This window comes from Myodes glareolus, chromosome 4 (assembly GCF_982192425.1).
Source record: "Myodes glareolus chromosome 4, mMyoGla1.1, whole genome shotgun sequence".
Classification (NCBI taxonomy): domain Eukaryota; kingdom Metazoa; phylum Chordata; class Mammalia; order Rodentia; family Cricetidae; genus Myodes; species Myodes glareolus.
In genome coordinates this window covers 9,422,376-9,437,402 of record NC_142029.1, presented here as the reverse complement: position 1 = coordinate 9,437,402, position 15,027 = coordinate 9,422,376, and the positions used below count along the sequence as shown (strand labels likewise).

Sequence of the window (15,027 nt, the reverse complement as noted above, 5' to 3'; positions counted from 1 at the left end):
CACTCGCTGCTCTGCCTGGCATTTCACATGGGTTCTGGAGATTAAACTTAGGTCTTCAGGCCCGCAACACGGGCTTTACCAATTGAGCCATCTCCCCAGCTCCCCGGCCGACTCCTCTCTTGTCCCCTCCTTCCCTGCACCAGCAACCCAGCTCTGGTTTAGTGTCAGTACCAGTGACATCTGCCTGGATTCTATAGGATTCTGCCTTCAGCTCCAGCCCCAGTGACATTTTTTTTTCTTTCTTAGCGTGAAATATTTTGACACACAAGTTGAGGTGTCCCTCTGAGCTTCAAAATGTGTGCCTGAGCATTTGGGAAGGAGATAATGATCTCTAAGTAGACAAGCGTGCCTTCTGTCACAAATGAGTTATCGATTCGAAGAAAATCAAATTTTCTCTCTGAAGCTGTCTGCCTTAGAATCGCGTTGGGCTTTTCCTCCCCTTGGCTGCTCTGACCCTGTGGTGGGAGACTGAGGCTTAACCATGAAATAGAGGTCTCTTTGTCTTGAGTGGCAGAGGGAGCACTTATAGGATTCTTGGGTGTGCATTCGCCTTTTGTTCCATGATTTATTTCTGGTGTAAAATACCTTCTGGGTCGATGATGTGAGACAGGAGGAGAGATAGAGGCCGGGGTAAATCAAGGCCCGTCCATCTCCAGAGCACCGCTAATGCAATTTTGCCATGAAAATGACCCAGTTGAGATGATGCACGCTGCGTAGACATTCATAAATTGTACACAAATAACAGTTTAATACCTGAATCTGTGCCGAGGAAAAGCTTCCTGGAAGCCACTGTTCTAATTGGCTCGCCATCCCAGCTGTCTGCGTCAGCTCTCAGCGATACCAGCTATGCAGGCCCAGCCGTCAATGGTCTGTAGTTTTCAACTCAAGACCTAGGGGTACAGGGGCCAGGGATGTGCGTAAGCTTGGCATCGTCAAGTGAAGGTATGCCGGCCCTCTGGTTCCACGCTCAGCAAAACTGGTATCTCCCATTTAGTGTCTCTCTGACCTCAAGCCCTGTTCCGTGCCTTGCTTCTCTTCCTTTGTTACACACCCCTCCTTGTCAAGACACATGGGGGGTGGGGGAGGCTGATCCCAGGACCTTTGCCTTGGTTGAATTTCTCCCCAGGGGTTTGTCCTTGGATGGCATCGTGCAGTTTTTGGTGGATCCCGGTCTTTTTTTTTTTTTTTCAAAGTTGTGTGAACACATGTGGGTGTACATGTAAATGTTTGCCTGTGCATGTGGAAGCTCCAAGCTGATATCTGGAATCATCCTCTAAGATCATTGATTTTTATTAGGGCAACTAGGGTCTCTCAATCAAAGCCATAGCTCACTGTGATTGTTTGAATGTAATTGGTCCCCCATAAGCTCATAGGGAGTGACACTATTAGGAGGTGTGGCTTTGTTGGAATAGGTGTGGCTTTGTTGGAGGAAGTGAGTGTTGAGGTCTCCTATGGTCAAGATACACCCATGTTCTCAGTTTACTTCCTGTTGCCTGTGGGATCAGGATGTAGTTCCTTCTCCACTCCCAATTCCTTCTCCAGCACCATGTCTGCCTGCTCACCGCCATGTCCCGCCATGCAGATCATGCACAAATCTTTGAAACTGTAAGCCACCCTATTAAATGTTTTCCTTTATAAGAGTTGCTGTTGCCGTGGTCATGGTGTCTCTTCACAGCAATAGTAACACTGACTAAGACACTCACCCATATGACTAGTCTTATTAGCCAGTTTGTGCTGAGGATCCCTGTTTCTTCTTCTTGGGCAGGCCACCACACCCAGCTGACATTTCTATGGGGGTCTGGGGGTCTGAACTCTGTGTCTCATGCTTGCAGAGGAAGCCTGAACCACTGAGCCATCTTTTCAGCCCCTGCCTTCTCAGTCTTGAACCAAATATTATCTTCTCCTGAGATCCTCCATGGCCACCAGTGCAACACTGGACGGCTAACTGTGGCTATCAGTCGCTGTTTTATATTGTACTATCGAAACATAATCTTATGTTTGATCTGTTTACTTTTTTCTTTGGGAAGCCGTTTCTATGAGGCTGGGCTGTTTCGTTTGTTGCGTTTCTGTTATCTACAGTGCAGCCTGGCACATAGAGATGTTTATTGAATATGTGTTTGATCCCAGGATAAAATGAGTTAGCTAAGGTTGTACCAGATTCTAGTCTGGGGCATTTTGTGTTTATGTATAGCTGGTCTTGTGATACTTTTCCTGGGGAAATGGGAACAAATGTGCATCCATTCCAGGTGGAGCACTGAAAGCAGACCCAAGCAATGCTTTCCCTGAGCCCGTCCTTGTGAACCTGTGAGTGGATAGGATTTGGTGAGGGGTTACTCTAGGATCATGGTAAGAGGCTACCCATAGCAGGGTGAGGGGTTTCCCACAGGATCATGAGTAAAGATTTACTTACAGGAGCAGCATTTTCATTGAAAACTCTCTCTCTCTCTCTGTGTGTGTGTGTGTGTGTGTGTCTCTGTGTGTGTGTGTCTGTGTGTGCGCATGTGCATGGGTGCAGTGCATGAGGACAGAAGAGGGTGTCAGATGCCCTAGTGCTGTAGTTACAGGTGCTTGTGAACTGGCCCAACATAGGTGCTGGGAATTGAACTCAGGTGTTTTATGAGAACACAGCACATTCTTAACCACTGAGCCATCTCACCAGTCCCAAGCATTGATGTTTTCTGAATTTGTTTTTCAGGGCAGGGGCAGTGGTTCAAACTGAGGCTGGGAGGACTCATTACTAGGTGTTACCATATTCATAGTGCTTGTGAGGCACAGAGGCTAAGCCCTGTACCTGTGTCTACAAGAGTAATGAACATCTAGATAGACACAGTCCTGGCCTGGGCTGCTGAGTCATCGCCCTCTGGGGGCCGTAAGACAGGAAGCAGGATATCTGATCAACCTCTGTGGAGTGGAGTGAGTGCTACACCCTCTTTTTGTCTTTGACGCTTGTAGGCGTGTGATCCACTGAGCGTGGCTTATGCTTGTGAGTAATTTCTTAAAAATCAGCTTAAAAACATGAAGTGTCTTAATCCTAACGAGCTGATTGCTCATATTCTTGAGAATTAGTATGCTCTATGAGACTTGGAACTGCAAAGGTTCTCCTTTCCCACATTAGATGTTAGAGAGGGAGGTGTAGACTGTGGCCACCTTGTGGGCCGGGTTGAAGGGTAGCGCACCTTTAGTGAGAAGTAGTCCCCCAGCCTCATTTCTGCCCAACAGCACCTCCCCCAAAGTTAGGATTTAAATGCATAAATTGGAAATGTCCTTGTTAGCTGTATCTGTCAACTTGAGTAGTCTCGAGTCACCTGGGAAGGGTGACAACCTTGGGTGCCTTGCAACTGTGCGGGGAACACGAGGGACCATCTTGACTGGTAGCTGATAGAAGAGGCCAGCCCTGCTGTTGGTGACGCCAGTCCATGGACCTGTTAAAAAGCCAGCTAAGTGTGAGTCTTTAAGCCAATGAACAGCATTGCTCCATGGTTCTGCCTCAAGTTCCTGTTCTGACTTCCTCTAGAGATGGACTGTCATCCAGAAGCGTGAGCTGAAATCAACCCTTTCTTCTCCAGGTTGCTGTTTGTCAGATGTGTGGGGTTTTCCGTTTTTAAAACATAGCAACATACTGAAATTAGAATGGGAGTGGGCACAAACATTTAGATCATACTGCGTGTAGATCATACTTCGTGTGTGTGTGTGTGTGTGTGTGTGTGTGTGTGTGTGTGTGCGCGCGCGTGTGCAGATGCATGTGTATTCTCTGTAGCTTTGTTAATATTAGTATCTGATAGGGTGAATCCCTTCCTCTTCTTTTCTAAGGTAACTTGTCTTTTCATGAATGTTGGTTCTTTCATTCATAAAGTAAACTTACTGAATTGCTAAATGAAGAAGTCCTGGTAGAATTTTCATTAGACTAATCATGGAATGATGCAGGGGTGGGGGAGTGGGCGGTAGGGGGAAGACGGACTGCCTACCTTACTGAAGGCCGTTCTGTCAATTACCTGGCACATGCAATTCTATACTCTGAGTTCTTGACTGACTTTCCTGAATGGAAATGATGTTTTTCTTCCTAAAGGTCTGGGGTGAATGCCCACATACCCCAGTCCATTCTGTGACTGCAGATGACCCCACACTCTGTACCGTGTTTTCTGCTTGGCCGTTGCAGGCACAGAAGGTTGCTCTTAGCTTTTCTAAATTTATCACCTGTCAGGCCACATTGTGGGCTCATTGACTCTATAACGTTAAAAATGCTTTCAGAAGTATATATTGTACCAAACAATGATTTCATTATGGCATTTCTATGCGTGTTCATAATATACACTATATTAACCCCTCCATTACCTCCTCTCCCCCTTTCTACCATCTGCTGGTTCCCCTCTTCAAGTCCCGCTTTCCCCACTCCCTCTCAACAGGCTTCCTATATGAGAGAAAGCCCGCTGATATCTGTCCAGCTCAGCCACATCTCACCTGACACAGCAATTCATTTTCCTGCAAATGACAATTTCATTCCTTTTTTAAAAAAATTATTTTTTATTGAGCTATGTATTTTTCTCTGCTCCCCTCTCTTTGTCTCCCCTCCCCTTCTGCCCTCTCCCATGGTCCCCATGCTCCCAATTTACTCATGAGATCTTGTCTTTTTCCACTTCACATGTTAGATTCATGTATGTCTCTCTCTTAGGGTTCTCTTTGTTGTCTAGGTTCTCTGTGATTGTGAATCTTTAAAAAGAAGTTTTAAAAATTTATTTTGTTTTATGTTTAAAATTCACTTATGAGCGAGTACATATGTTATTTATCTTTCTGGGTCTGGGTTATCTCACTCAATATGATGTTTTCTAGATCCATCCATTTGCCTGCAGAATTCAAGATGTCCTTTTTTTTTTCTTCTATGTAGTACACCATTGTGTAAATGTACATTTTCCTTACCCATTTTTTTTGGTAGAGGGGAATTTAGGTTGTTCCCAGGTTCTGGCTATGACAAACAATGCTGCTATGAACATAGTTGAGCACATGACCTTGTAGTATGATTGAGCATTTTTTGGGTATATACCCAAAAGTGGTATTGCTGGGTCTTAAGGTAGCTTGTTTCCTAATTTTCTGGGAAATCGCCACACTAATATCCAAAGAGGCTGTACCAGTTTGCACTCCCACCAGCAATGCAGGAGTGTTCCCTTGTTTTTGATCTTGGCCATTCTTACAGGTATAAGATGGAATCTCGGAGTTGTTTTAATTTGCATTTCTTTGATGCTTAAGGATGTTGAGCATTTCCTTAAGTGTCTTCAGCCATTTTAGATTCCTCTGTTGAGAGTTCTCTGTTAGGTCTGTATCCCATTTTTTTTTTGTTGGATTATGTGATCTTTTGATGACAAATTTCTTGAGTTCTTAGTATATTTTGGAGATCAGTTCTCTGTCTGATGTGGCATTGGTGAAGATCTTTTCCCATTCTGTAGGCTGTTGTTTGGTCTTGTTGACTGTGTCCTTTGCATTATAGAAGCTTCTGAGTTCTAGGAGGTCCCATTTATTGTTTCTCTCAGTGTCTGTGCTACTGGGGTTATATTTAGGAAGTGGTTCCCTGTGCCAGTGCGTTCAAGTGTACTTTCCACTTTCTCTTCTTTGAGGTTCAGTGTGGTTGATTTTATGTTGAGGTCTTTGATCCATTTGGACTTGAGTTTTGTGCATGGTGATAAATATGGATCCATTTTCATTCTTCTGCATGTTGATATCCTGTTATGCCAGCACCATTTGTTGAATATGCTTTCTTTTTTCATTTTATATTTTTTGTTTCTTTGTCAAAAATCAGGTGTTTGAAGGTGTGTGGATTGATATCTGGTTCTTTGATTTGGTTCCATTGGTCCTCCTGTCTGTTCTTATGCTAGTACCAGGCTGTTTTCAGTACTGTAGCTCTGTAGTAGAGTTTGAAGTCAGGGATTGTGATGCCTCCAGAAGTTTCTTTATTGTACAGGATTGTTTTGGCTATCCTGGGTTTTTTTGTTTTTCCATATGAAGTTGAGCATTGTTCTTTCAAGGTCTGTGAAGAGACAATTTCATTCCTTTTTATGGATGAATAATATTCTATTGTGTGTAAATTCCATTTTCTTTCTTCAGTCAGGTGTTGGTGGGCATCTAGGTTGATTCCATCACATGGCAATTGTGAATGTATAATTATAAGTGTTCATATATAAGTATTTTTTCTTTAGTTTAGTTTTGTTTTTCAAGACAGGGTTTATCTGTAGCTTTGGAGCCTGTCCCGGAACAAGCTCTTGTAGACCACGCTGGCCTCGAACCCACAGAGATCTGCCTGCCTCTGCCTCCTGAGTGCTGGGATTAAAGATGTGTGCCACCACCGCCTGGCCATGTATGTAAGTATTCTTGTAGTGGTTCAGTTTGGTGTCTTTGAGTGTATACCTCAGAGTGGCATAGCTGGATCATATGCTAGGTTGTTTTCAGGTTTCCAGGGCGCCTCAGCACTGACTCCACAGTGATTACACTAATTTGCATTCCTCCTGAGAGAAGCCTCCCTTCCGGAATCCTCCCTACTACTAAGATACTCTGTTACTATTTTCCCTAGTCATCTCACTGCCCCTCCGTGTGTCTGACCCACAGAATATGGCTGTCCATAGTTAGTGGTACCTGGGAACCTGGTTGTATCGCTAACAATGGAGTCTTCACGTGTCGATTGACATCACACAGTACACGTTTTCTCCTTTTCTTCGCCAGCTGTCCAATGAGGAGGCAAGGCTGTTAGAAATAAAAACACCCAGGCTCCTTTCTTAGGATACTCAGCTTGCAAGGGACCAAGCATGGGTTCGTCCGAGCTGGCCATCACCTGGGAATGTGCGCTCCTCCCTGCTTCCCTCCTTGCATGGTGTGAGCTGACTTTCTAGACAGTATCTCTGAGCAGCATCTGGATATGACCCAGTGCTGTGGATCTTGGCTTTCCCAGATGGGATAATTGGTTACATCTCTCATTGCTGTGACAGAGGCAGCCTAAGGAAGGAAAGCGTTCTTCTGGCTCATAGTCTGAGGGTCCGTGTGGTCCATGGTGGTGGGAAGCAGCCATCACCCGCAGTCAGGAAGCAGAGAGATGGATGCCAACCTCAGTCCACTTTCTCCTCACATTCAGTCTCTAGACTGTGGGATGGTGCTGCCCACCCTTGGGTGGCTCTTCCTATATTAATCTAGGAACTCCCTTGCAGACATGCTGAGAGGTTTATCTTCTAGCGGGTTCTAGCTCCTGCCAAGTTGACAGTCAATATTCCCACCACAGGGCGCTTCCATCCCTGAGGCTTAGATACTTTTTATATTAACGTGGCACTGATTGTTTTCCCCTTCCCATCAGACCATCCCTCCATGCCAGTTTTGCTAGTGGGTATATGTGTGAGAGAAAGAGCAAGTGCTTGAGAACCTTCCTTTTGCCACTTGAGCGATTAGGAGTCAGGGAGGATGTAGGCGAGACCCAGCTGTCCAAGTGACTGTGTGTGTCAGAGGTCTAGGCAGCTCTCAACCACCCCTTAGCGCATCCTCTCACCTGGCCCTGCCGTCTTTGATGCTATCACCTTGCATCAGGAAGGCACTTTTTTACTGAGGAAGGGATGCAGGAAGCCTGCGGAGCCTCTGGTGGCAGAATGCTGGGGGTGATTTTTCTGGGGAGCCATCATTCTTGACTCAGAATCTTCCAGATGGCTTGCTTGACATTTCTAGTCACCCTAGTTGAAGTAAATATTTGGAACAAAACCCTGCTATGTTGTTCCCCAGGCTGTTAATATTTGATTTTAAATTAGTAGCAGAGAGGCCCATGTTTATGACATTTGCAGACTGAAGGCTTGTTCGTTTGTAGTGGCTGCAATTTGTTAGCTTCCCTGCCACACACACTTCCCCCTCTTTGTTTACCCATGAGATTCATCCCCTGAGAATTCCCTTACATGTACCCCGAGAGGAAGGAAGTCCTAATGGGAATGCAACCACAAGAATCCCACAGTTAATGCAAGAAGTAGAAGGTGTTTGTTTTTGGTGGTTTCTTCATTTCTACTTCGGATTAACCACCTGTGGATTTAAATGACAGTTGCTAACTAAGTAATAATTTTGGAATCAGCCCTCCACGGCGGAAGGATTTGGCCTTATGGGTGCCTATTATGCAGTTATGTTGATGCTGCTGTAGGCACAGGTGTCATGAACCATGTAGCTGTCTGCCTTTCCAATTTTTTTTTCAAGTGAAAAGATTGGGATAGAAGTTAATGTCTCCTGTGGCCCACTATGGCATTATGAACTGACTTTGAATTTGTAAACATTATTTTATGTATGTTATATGTATGTATGTGTGTGTGTATGTACTTATGTATGTATACACACATATTTATACTTGAATATATGTGTATCATATGTGCACCTGGTTCCCATGGAGACCAGAAGAGGGCATTGGATCCCATGGAACTGAAGTTACAATTGGGAGCCACCATGTGGGTGTTGGAAACTGAACCCAGCTCCTCTACAAGAGCAGCAAGTGCTCTTAACCACTGAGCCACCATCTCTTCTGGCTTTGAATTCTTGAGCTTTCCAAGCGTTGGACTCTGCTTTTTTGCTGGGTTCTTCTTTCTACTCGAAATTTAGCAGCATGGGGGTGGGGCTGTAGCTTAGTTGGTAGAGTGCTTGCCTAGCTATTTGAAGCTCTGACCAAACCAGGACAAGGTCATATGGGTGTGGAGACACATGCCTGTGATTCCAGCACCGAGGAGGTGGAGGATCAGAAATTCAAGCTAATATTTAGCCACATAGTAAGTTTGAGGCCAGCCTCGGGTACATGAGACCATATCTCAAATAAACAAAATTAGGGGTATATGTGTGAGTGTTTCATTTGCATACAGGCATTCTATACTTCTGCTGTCTCGTTACTGGTCCTATAAATATTAAACTGTATTTGGTCTTCACCACCCGTCTGATCTTATGGAAAATAAGTAACTTAGTGGCTGCTATGATTTTGCACTAAGCAACTTCTTAACATTTTAAAAGATCAATACTCCCTTCACTGATCAAGTTTTAAATCATGGGAAGAAACGAACCTGGGCAGTTAGGCTGAGTCTATGCTAAGTGCTTTGTGGACACAATACCGCTTCTTCTACACGGTGGCTTTTAAGAGTCAATATTATTATTCCTCTTTTAAAGATCAGGAAATTGATGCTTAATGAAAATGCTTAAATAACTCACCCAAGGTCACATGGCTGGAGCGAGGTAGAGCTGGAGAAATGAAACTTGTCTGCCTGTCTTTAAAGCCCAGGGGAAAAATCTGCCTTTTTCTGGGCTAGAATAAGCCTTCCAAACAATCAGAATGGCTTTCTTTAGACTCTTAATACTTAGGCAAATTTACTGTTGCCGCAGGATTAGAGAACTTTCCTCTTCCCTCCTCCACACTCCAAATGAAAAGGTGCAAAGAATTGATGTTTCCTAGCCTCCATTTTCCCAGCTGCCTGCACGTAAGGCAATTTCAAAGCCAAACACAGACTCCCAGCTCTCATCTTTCCTGGTTAGGTGTGTACCAGACCCAGAGAGCCTGCCCGAACTCCTTCAGCATTTCAGAGTAGCTCAGAATTCTGATTTCTACCCTGGCTCCCAACCCACTTCCCATTCTCTTGTTTCTTTACAAGATGTCTGCTTCCCAGGTCTGAGGTCTAACGTGGGAGATGCCCAGATGGGGCCACGCTGTGATTTGTTCCCCTGTGTGCGTGTGCACCTGTGTGAGAGTGCATCTGTGTGTGAGTGTGCCTGTGTGTGTGCACCTGTGTGTCAGTGCACCTGTGTGTGAATGCATGTGTACCAAGTGCACCTATGTGCATGTGTGCCTGTATGAGTGCACCTGTGTGTGAGTACACCTGTGTGCATGTATGCCTGTGTGTTAGTGCACCTGTGTGCGTGTGCACCTATGTGAGTGCGCCTGTGTGCATGTGCACCTGTGTATGAGTGTACCTGTGGGTGTGCACCTGGGTGTGAATGCATGTGTACGATTGCACCTGTGTGCATGTGCACATGTGTGAATTCCTATCTGCAGAGGACAGAGAGGTACATGGGGTTCCTGTTTTGTCACTCAGACTTAATCCCTTCAGGCAGGGTCTCCCACTGAACCTGGAACTTGCTTGTTTTGGGGTGACTGGCCAGCAAGCCCCAGCAGTCCTCCCTCCCATCTCTTCACTGTGCAGCTCTGGAGCCACAGGCACCGACCACTGGCCCCAGCTCTCACATGTGTGCCGGGGAGCTGAGCTCAGGTCCTTCTGCTGGTGCAGTGAGCTTTCTTACCCACGTAGCTATGGCCCCAGCCTCAGGACATCTTTTTGTGGTAAGAGCAACTTGTCTTTACTTCTTTGACATTTTCCAGCTATATTCTCAAACTGGCATCTATTTCTTTTCTTATTTCTTTTACCGAGACAGTGTCCTTTGTAACTCAGGCAGGACTTGAACTTTCCATGGCGGCGAGGATGACCCTGATCTTCCTGCTTGTACTGTCTAGGTGCTGGCATTAGAGCACACACCACCACAGCACCTGGATTATGTGGTGCTCGGGATCAAAGGATTTGTGTCTGCTAGGCAAGAGCTCTGCCAACCAAGCCACACACCCAGCCCGACCCCACAGCTGCTTTATTTTTAAAGCGTGTAAATGTAACTATTGCTTTCTGTATGTTTTTCATTAAGATTTATTTTTTACGTATGTGTATACGTATTTTACGTGTATTTTACATGTGTCTGTATGAATAAATGCTGCAAGTGTGTGCAGATGTTCATGGAGGCCAGAAGAAGGGGTTGGATCCCCTGGAGCTGGAGTTACAGGCGGTTGGAAGTGGGTGCTAGGAACTGAACTTGGGTCGTCTGGAAGAGCAGCAAGGGCTTTCCATCACTGATAAGTCTCTCCATACCTGTCTGTGTGTCTTATCGCACACGCAGCCTTGTGTCTCTCTGAGATTTCCCAGTCGGGACACTGCTAAGCACGTCGCAGGTGTAGTAGGTATTCCTAAGTATTTATTTGACAATTGTACCACAGAATCTAGCTTGTCATCTGTCTGCTTTTTCTCAGGCTAAGTGCTGCACAGGTGGCAATGAGGATGTAAATGTCTCAGTGAATTAAAAATTGTGCACAGGCTATTCCTTCCCACAGATCAAAGTGAAATAAAAAAGGCGGAATCGTAAGGCGTCTCCTGCCTCCTTTGCTCTCCCCATCATGCCTGGCTCTCAACAAATAAGCCTCCCCTTGACTAGTATATGTGTATCTTTAATCCCCCCGCCCCGGTTTTAAAAGGAATGTTTTTCAATAATGGTGAAAATGATTCCCAGATTTTCATACAGATCTTGGCACTGCATCTTGCTTCTTACAATACAACTTAGAGATTATTTTCGAGGTCGGTGCCTAGAGGTCCTTTTCAATATCCTCTTACAGCTCAGTAGTATTTCATTATGTAACCTGCCTCATATGACAGCCACAGAGGCTGCTAACAGCCTTCCCCATGACATGTACTGCTGCAGTCAGTAGTGGGGACATGTGACATTCCCCTGCATACAGGTCTGCCTGGAGGACAGGTTCCTGGGGTTGTGGCAGCTCAGAGAGGATGCTGGGAGCTAATCTGCTCCTTGGGGAGGCAAGTCTCCCTTCTTCATACACCCTCAGGCCCTGTTGATGACTGTGTGCGTGAAGATTTGAATGTTTGCTAATACAATGGGTGAAACACGCTGTTTAAATTTAGTTTTGGGTTTACCATTTTCTTGTGAGTACAGTGGGGTATTTTTTTGGGGGGGTACAGTTTGATATAAATTAAAAGTCATTATTTTTCTGTTTTGTGAACTTGCTTTTTTGTATCTTGTCTTATTTAATGAAAATATACAGCTTTATTTTTTTTCTATTTTTTCACTTGACTTTATAGGTAGTCATTGTGGTTGGTTTGTGTCCTTGAAGTTTTTACTTTTTAGGTAGCTAAAAAGCAAGGTATTCATTCTTTTACAGCATTTAGATTTCGAAGTGTTAGGCCTCACCTACTTATCTTCTCTCTGTGCCTTTTTTTTTCTCTTCTTCTTCATTCTAAACTTCTTTGACCCATTTGGAGTCTCTGAGGAATAAATCCAGATTTTTTTTTTCCCCAGATGGCTGCCAAGTTCATCTACATTGAACTTGAAGCACGATCTTTACCAATTAATAGTTTGATTCCACACTACTACCGGGTGGAATCAAGCACTCGGTTGGCACATGAAGTGGAGAACTTAGTTTCATAGAGGCAACGTTTATGGAGCACTTAACAAAGTCAACAGTCGATATTTGCCAGACTTCGGGATATATTGACAAGGGTGGAAGAACCCTGAGCCAAGTAGGCAGACACCGAGCATAGCAAGTGGAGAGTCTGGGAGAGTCTAGGAGAGCCAGGGAGAGCCAGGGAGAGCCAGGGAGAGCCAGGGAGAGCCAGGGAGAGCCAGGGAGAGCCAGGGAGAGCCAGGGAGAGCCAGGGAGAGCCAGGGAGAGCCAGGGAGAGCCAGGGAGAGCCAGGGAGAGCCAGGGAGTCGCTTTCCAGACTGCACAGTGTTAGGTTTAGTGTGAAGGGTTGGTGGGGTTGTGTCACGCTGGTGGGGAAGGGCTCCCACGGAGAGGAAGGAATGGGTGTACAGGCAGAGACCTGAGCCCACTGCACTGGGGAGGTGGCTCTTCATGGCCAAAGAGAGGGGCAGGAGACAATAGAGATGGAAGGGTAATTTGTGTGCAGTGTCGTTCATTTATTTTTGTTGGGACAGATTATCACTAAGTAGACCAGGCTGGCCTGGAACTCACAGAGACCTTCCTGCCTCTGCCTCCTGAGTGCTGGGGTCGAAGAAAGGTGTGGACCACATGGTGCAGGTAGATCTCCCCTCCCCCCATGCCTTCATCCTTCTAAACAGGTCAGGGGGAAATTCGAGAGCTCCCACGTGAAGAAAGCAACAGTCACATGCTGCGGGCCAGTTGCTGAGTTTTGACACCTGTTACTTGTTCTAGACTACTCCAAGCTCCCGAAGCCGAAGTCTCACTTTGCTCCCCCATGGAACGCCCAATTCTGCGTCTCCCTGTAGCCAGAGACACCTCAGTGCGGGGGTCCCCGGTGTTGTCTCAGTCACGCATCACAAGTCGCCTGCAGCTGCCCGAAGAGCCAAGAGTCAGTATTCCGGCCAACTTCACGAAGTCAGAGAGGTAGGCCTTGATCTTACCAGGCTCCATGGCCCCTGGGAGTCGGGGGGCTGTGGCCCTGGTGACTCCTCTTCTTTCTGACCCTGTATAGAGCAGAAGTAGTCTTGCAGCCACATGCCTGCAGCTGTTCTTTCTGGCGTGAGAACATAGTTATGGTTATTCCTGTTGTGGAGGCTAAGCGAGCCATTAGGGAATCCCCATCCTAGCTCACAAAGCAGAGCAGGCAAGCCCATAGGAGAGTGGACTGAGGTGGAGCTTCCTTGATTAAAGTCTGCTCAGAGCTAAGGTGAGGTGTGCATGTGAGTCTCAAAGCATCACAGCAAACAGTAGATGCTCAGGAGCGCCGGTCCTGATGCTGACTTCATTCTCCTTTGGAAGTTCCTACCTTCCCGCTCATGTTAGTGGCTCTGAGCCTCACTCTCTGCAGTTAGAAGGGAATAAACAATAAGCCAGTGATGCCAGCTGTGAGGTTCACCTGGAAGCTGTGTAACAAAAGAGACATGAGACTTGCTGGGTTTTGCTTCTGAGACAGGGCCACATTTAGTCTGGGCCAGTCTTAAACTTATCACATTAACTGAGGGTGACCTTGAACTCTGACCTGACCTTCCTGCCTCTGCCTTGAAGTGCTGGGCAGTATGCGAGGCCACCACAGTTTTATGTAGTGCTGGAGATGAAACCCAAGGCTGCCTGTATGCAAGACAAGCAGCACACCATCACCTGAACTGCATCCTCAACCCCAACGTTTGTTTCATATCTTCTCGTGAGATACCACTAGGAAGCCATGAGATCCTTGATGTTCCTGTCTCCCCAGGGCAATGGACTGTGTTAGAGTGGGTGGAGTAGGTTCTGGTTGCCAGACTACTTCCCGTCAGGTGCTGGGAATTATTGACTTGTAGCTCACTCTGGCCCAGGCCAGCTTGCTGTCCTCTTGCTATGGCTGCAGAGTCTTTGCTTTGTCTTGAGGAAGGATGGGCCTCTAAGATGTTTTGCTTTCTACTTGCCTTGGGACTTACAGATTTTAATGTTTGTTTTTGTTTTTTTGAGACAGGGTTTCTCTGTGTAACGGTTTTTTTTTGTTTGTTTTTGACTATCCTGGAACTCGTTTTGTAGACAAGTCTTGGCCTTGAACTCACAGAGATCGACCTGCCACTGCCTCCTCAGTTCTGGGACTAAAGGCATGTGCCACCACTGCCCGGCCTGTGTGTCAGAGGCTAGCAGTGTTCTGATCTCAGACTGCCTCAGTCTGATTCTGGTCAAGAATCTTTTGTATTGGATTTGTATATTTGTAGGAAAGACTTTCTTCTTTAAAAAATAGGTTTTATTTTGCATATATTCCCATACTGTTCAAAAAAGAAAAGTACAGAGTTAGAATTCTATTTTAAAATATTTTTAGATATATTTTGCATGGATGGGTGTTTTGCTTACATGCATGTATATGTACCATGCATGCAGTGCCCATGGAGGCCAGAAGAGGGCATCACATCCCTTGGAACTAAATTATAGACCATTGTGAGCTGCTGTATGGGTGGTGGGAATTGTATCTGGGTTCTCCACCAGAGCAATAGGTGCTCTTAACCATGGAGTGAACTTTCCGTCCCCTTGAGTTTTATCTTAATTTTCAGAGAGAATGCTCACTGTGAAAAGATACCTTGATGTGCAGGCAAAAGTGGCTTTTACCTTAATTGTTTTATTACATTGATTGAAATAGTGGATGGTTGTGTCAATCTGTCTATTTTTTCATAGAGTCTTTTCAATATACTGTCCCAGAAAAGAGTGGAAACCTCCAAATTTATTCCAAATACAATAGTATGGTGCTGCACCATGATCCAGGCAACTTAGCAGTTTGGATTTTAAATTCT

The 15,027-nt window shown here is 45.6% G+C and overlaps 1 protein-coding gene across 3 annotated transcripts in view; it reads left to right on the top strand.

Annotated features, from left to right (window-relative positions):
* Window positions 1-15,027, top strand: part of Osbpl10 (oxysterol binding protein like 10) — a 257,610-nt gene that overhangs the window by 115,668 nt on the left and 126,915 nt on the right. For 2 of the 3 annotated variants that reach the window (XM_048424343.3, XM_085689000.2), the window contains exon 4: window positions 12,980-13,171. The exons of the other annotated variant lie outside the window; for it this stretch is intronic. In XM_048424343.3, coding sequence (XP_048280300.3) covers window positions 12,980-13,171 — 192 coding nt within the window. The remainder of the gene's footprint in view (window positions 1-12,979; window positions 13,172-15,027) is intronic. 3 annotated transcript variants of the gene reach the window in all.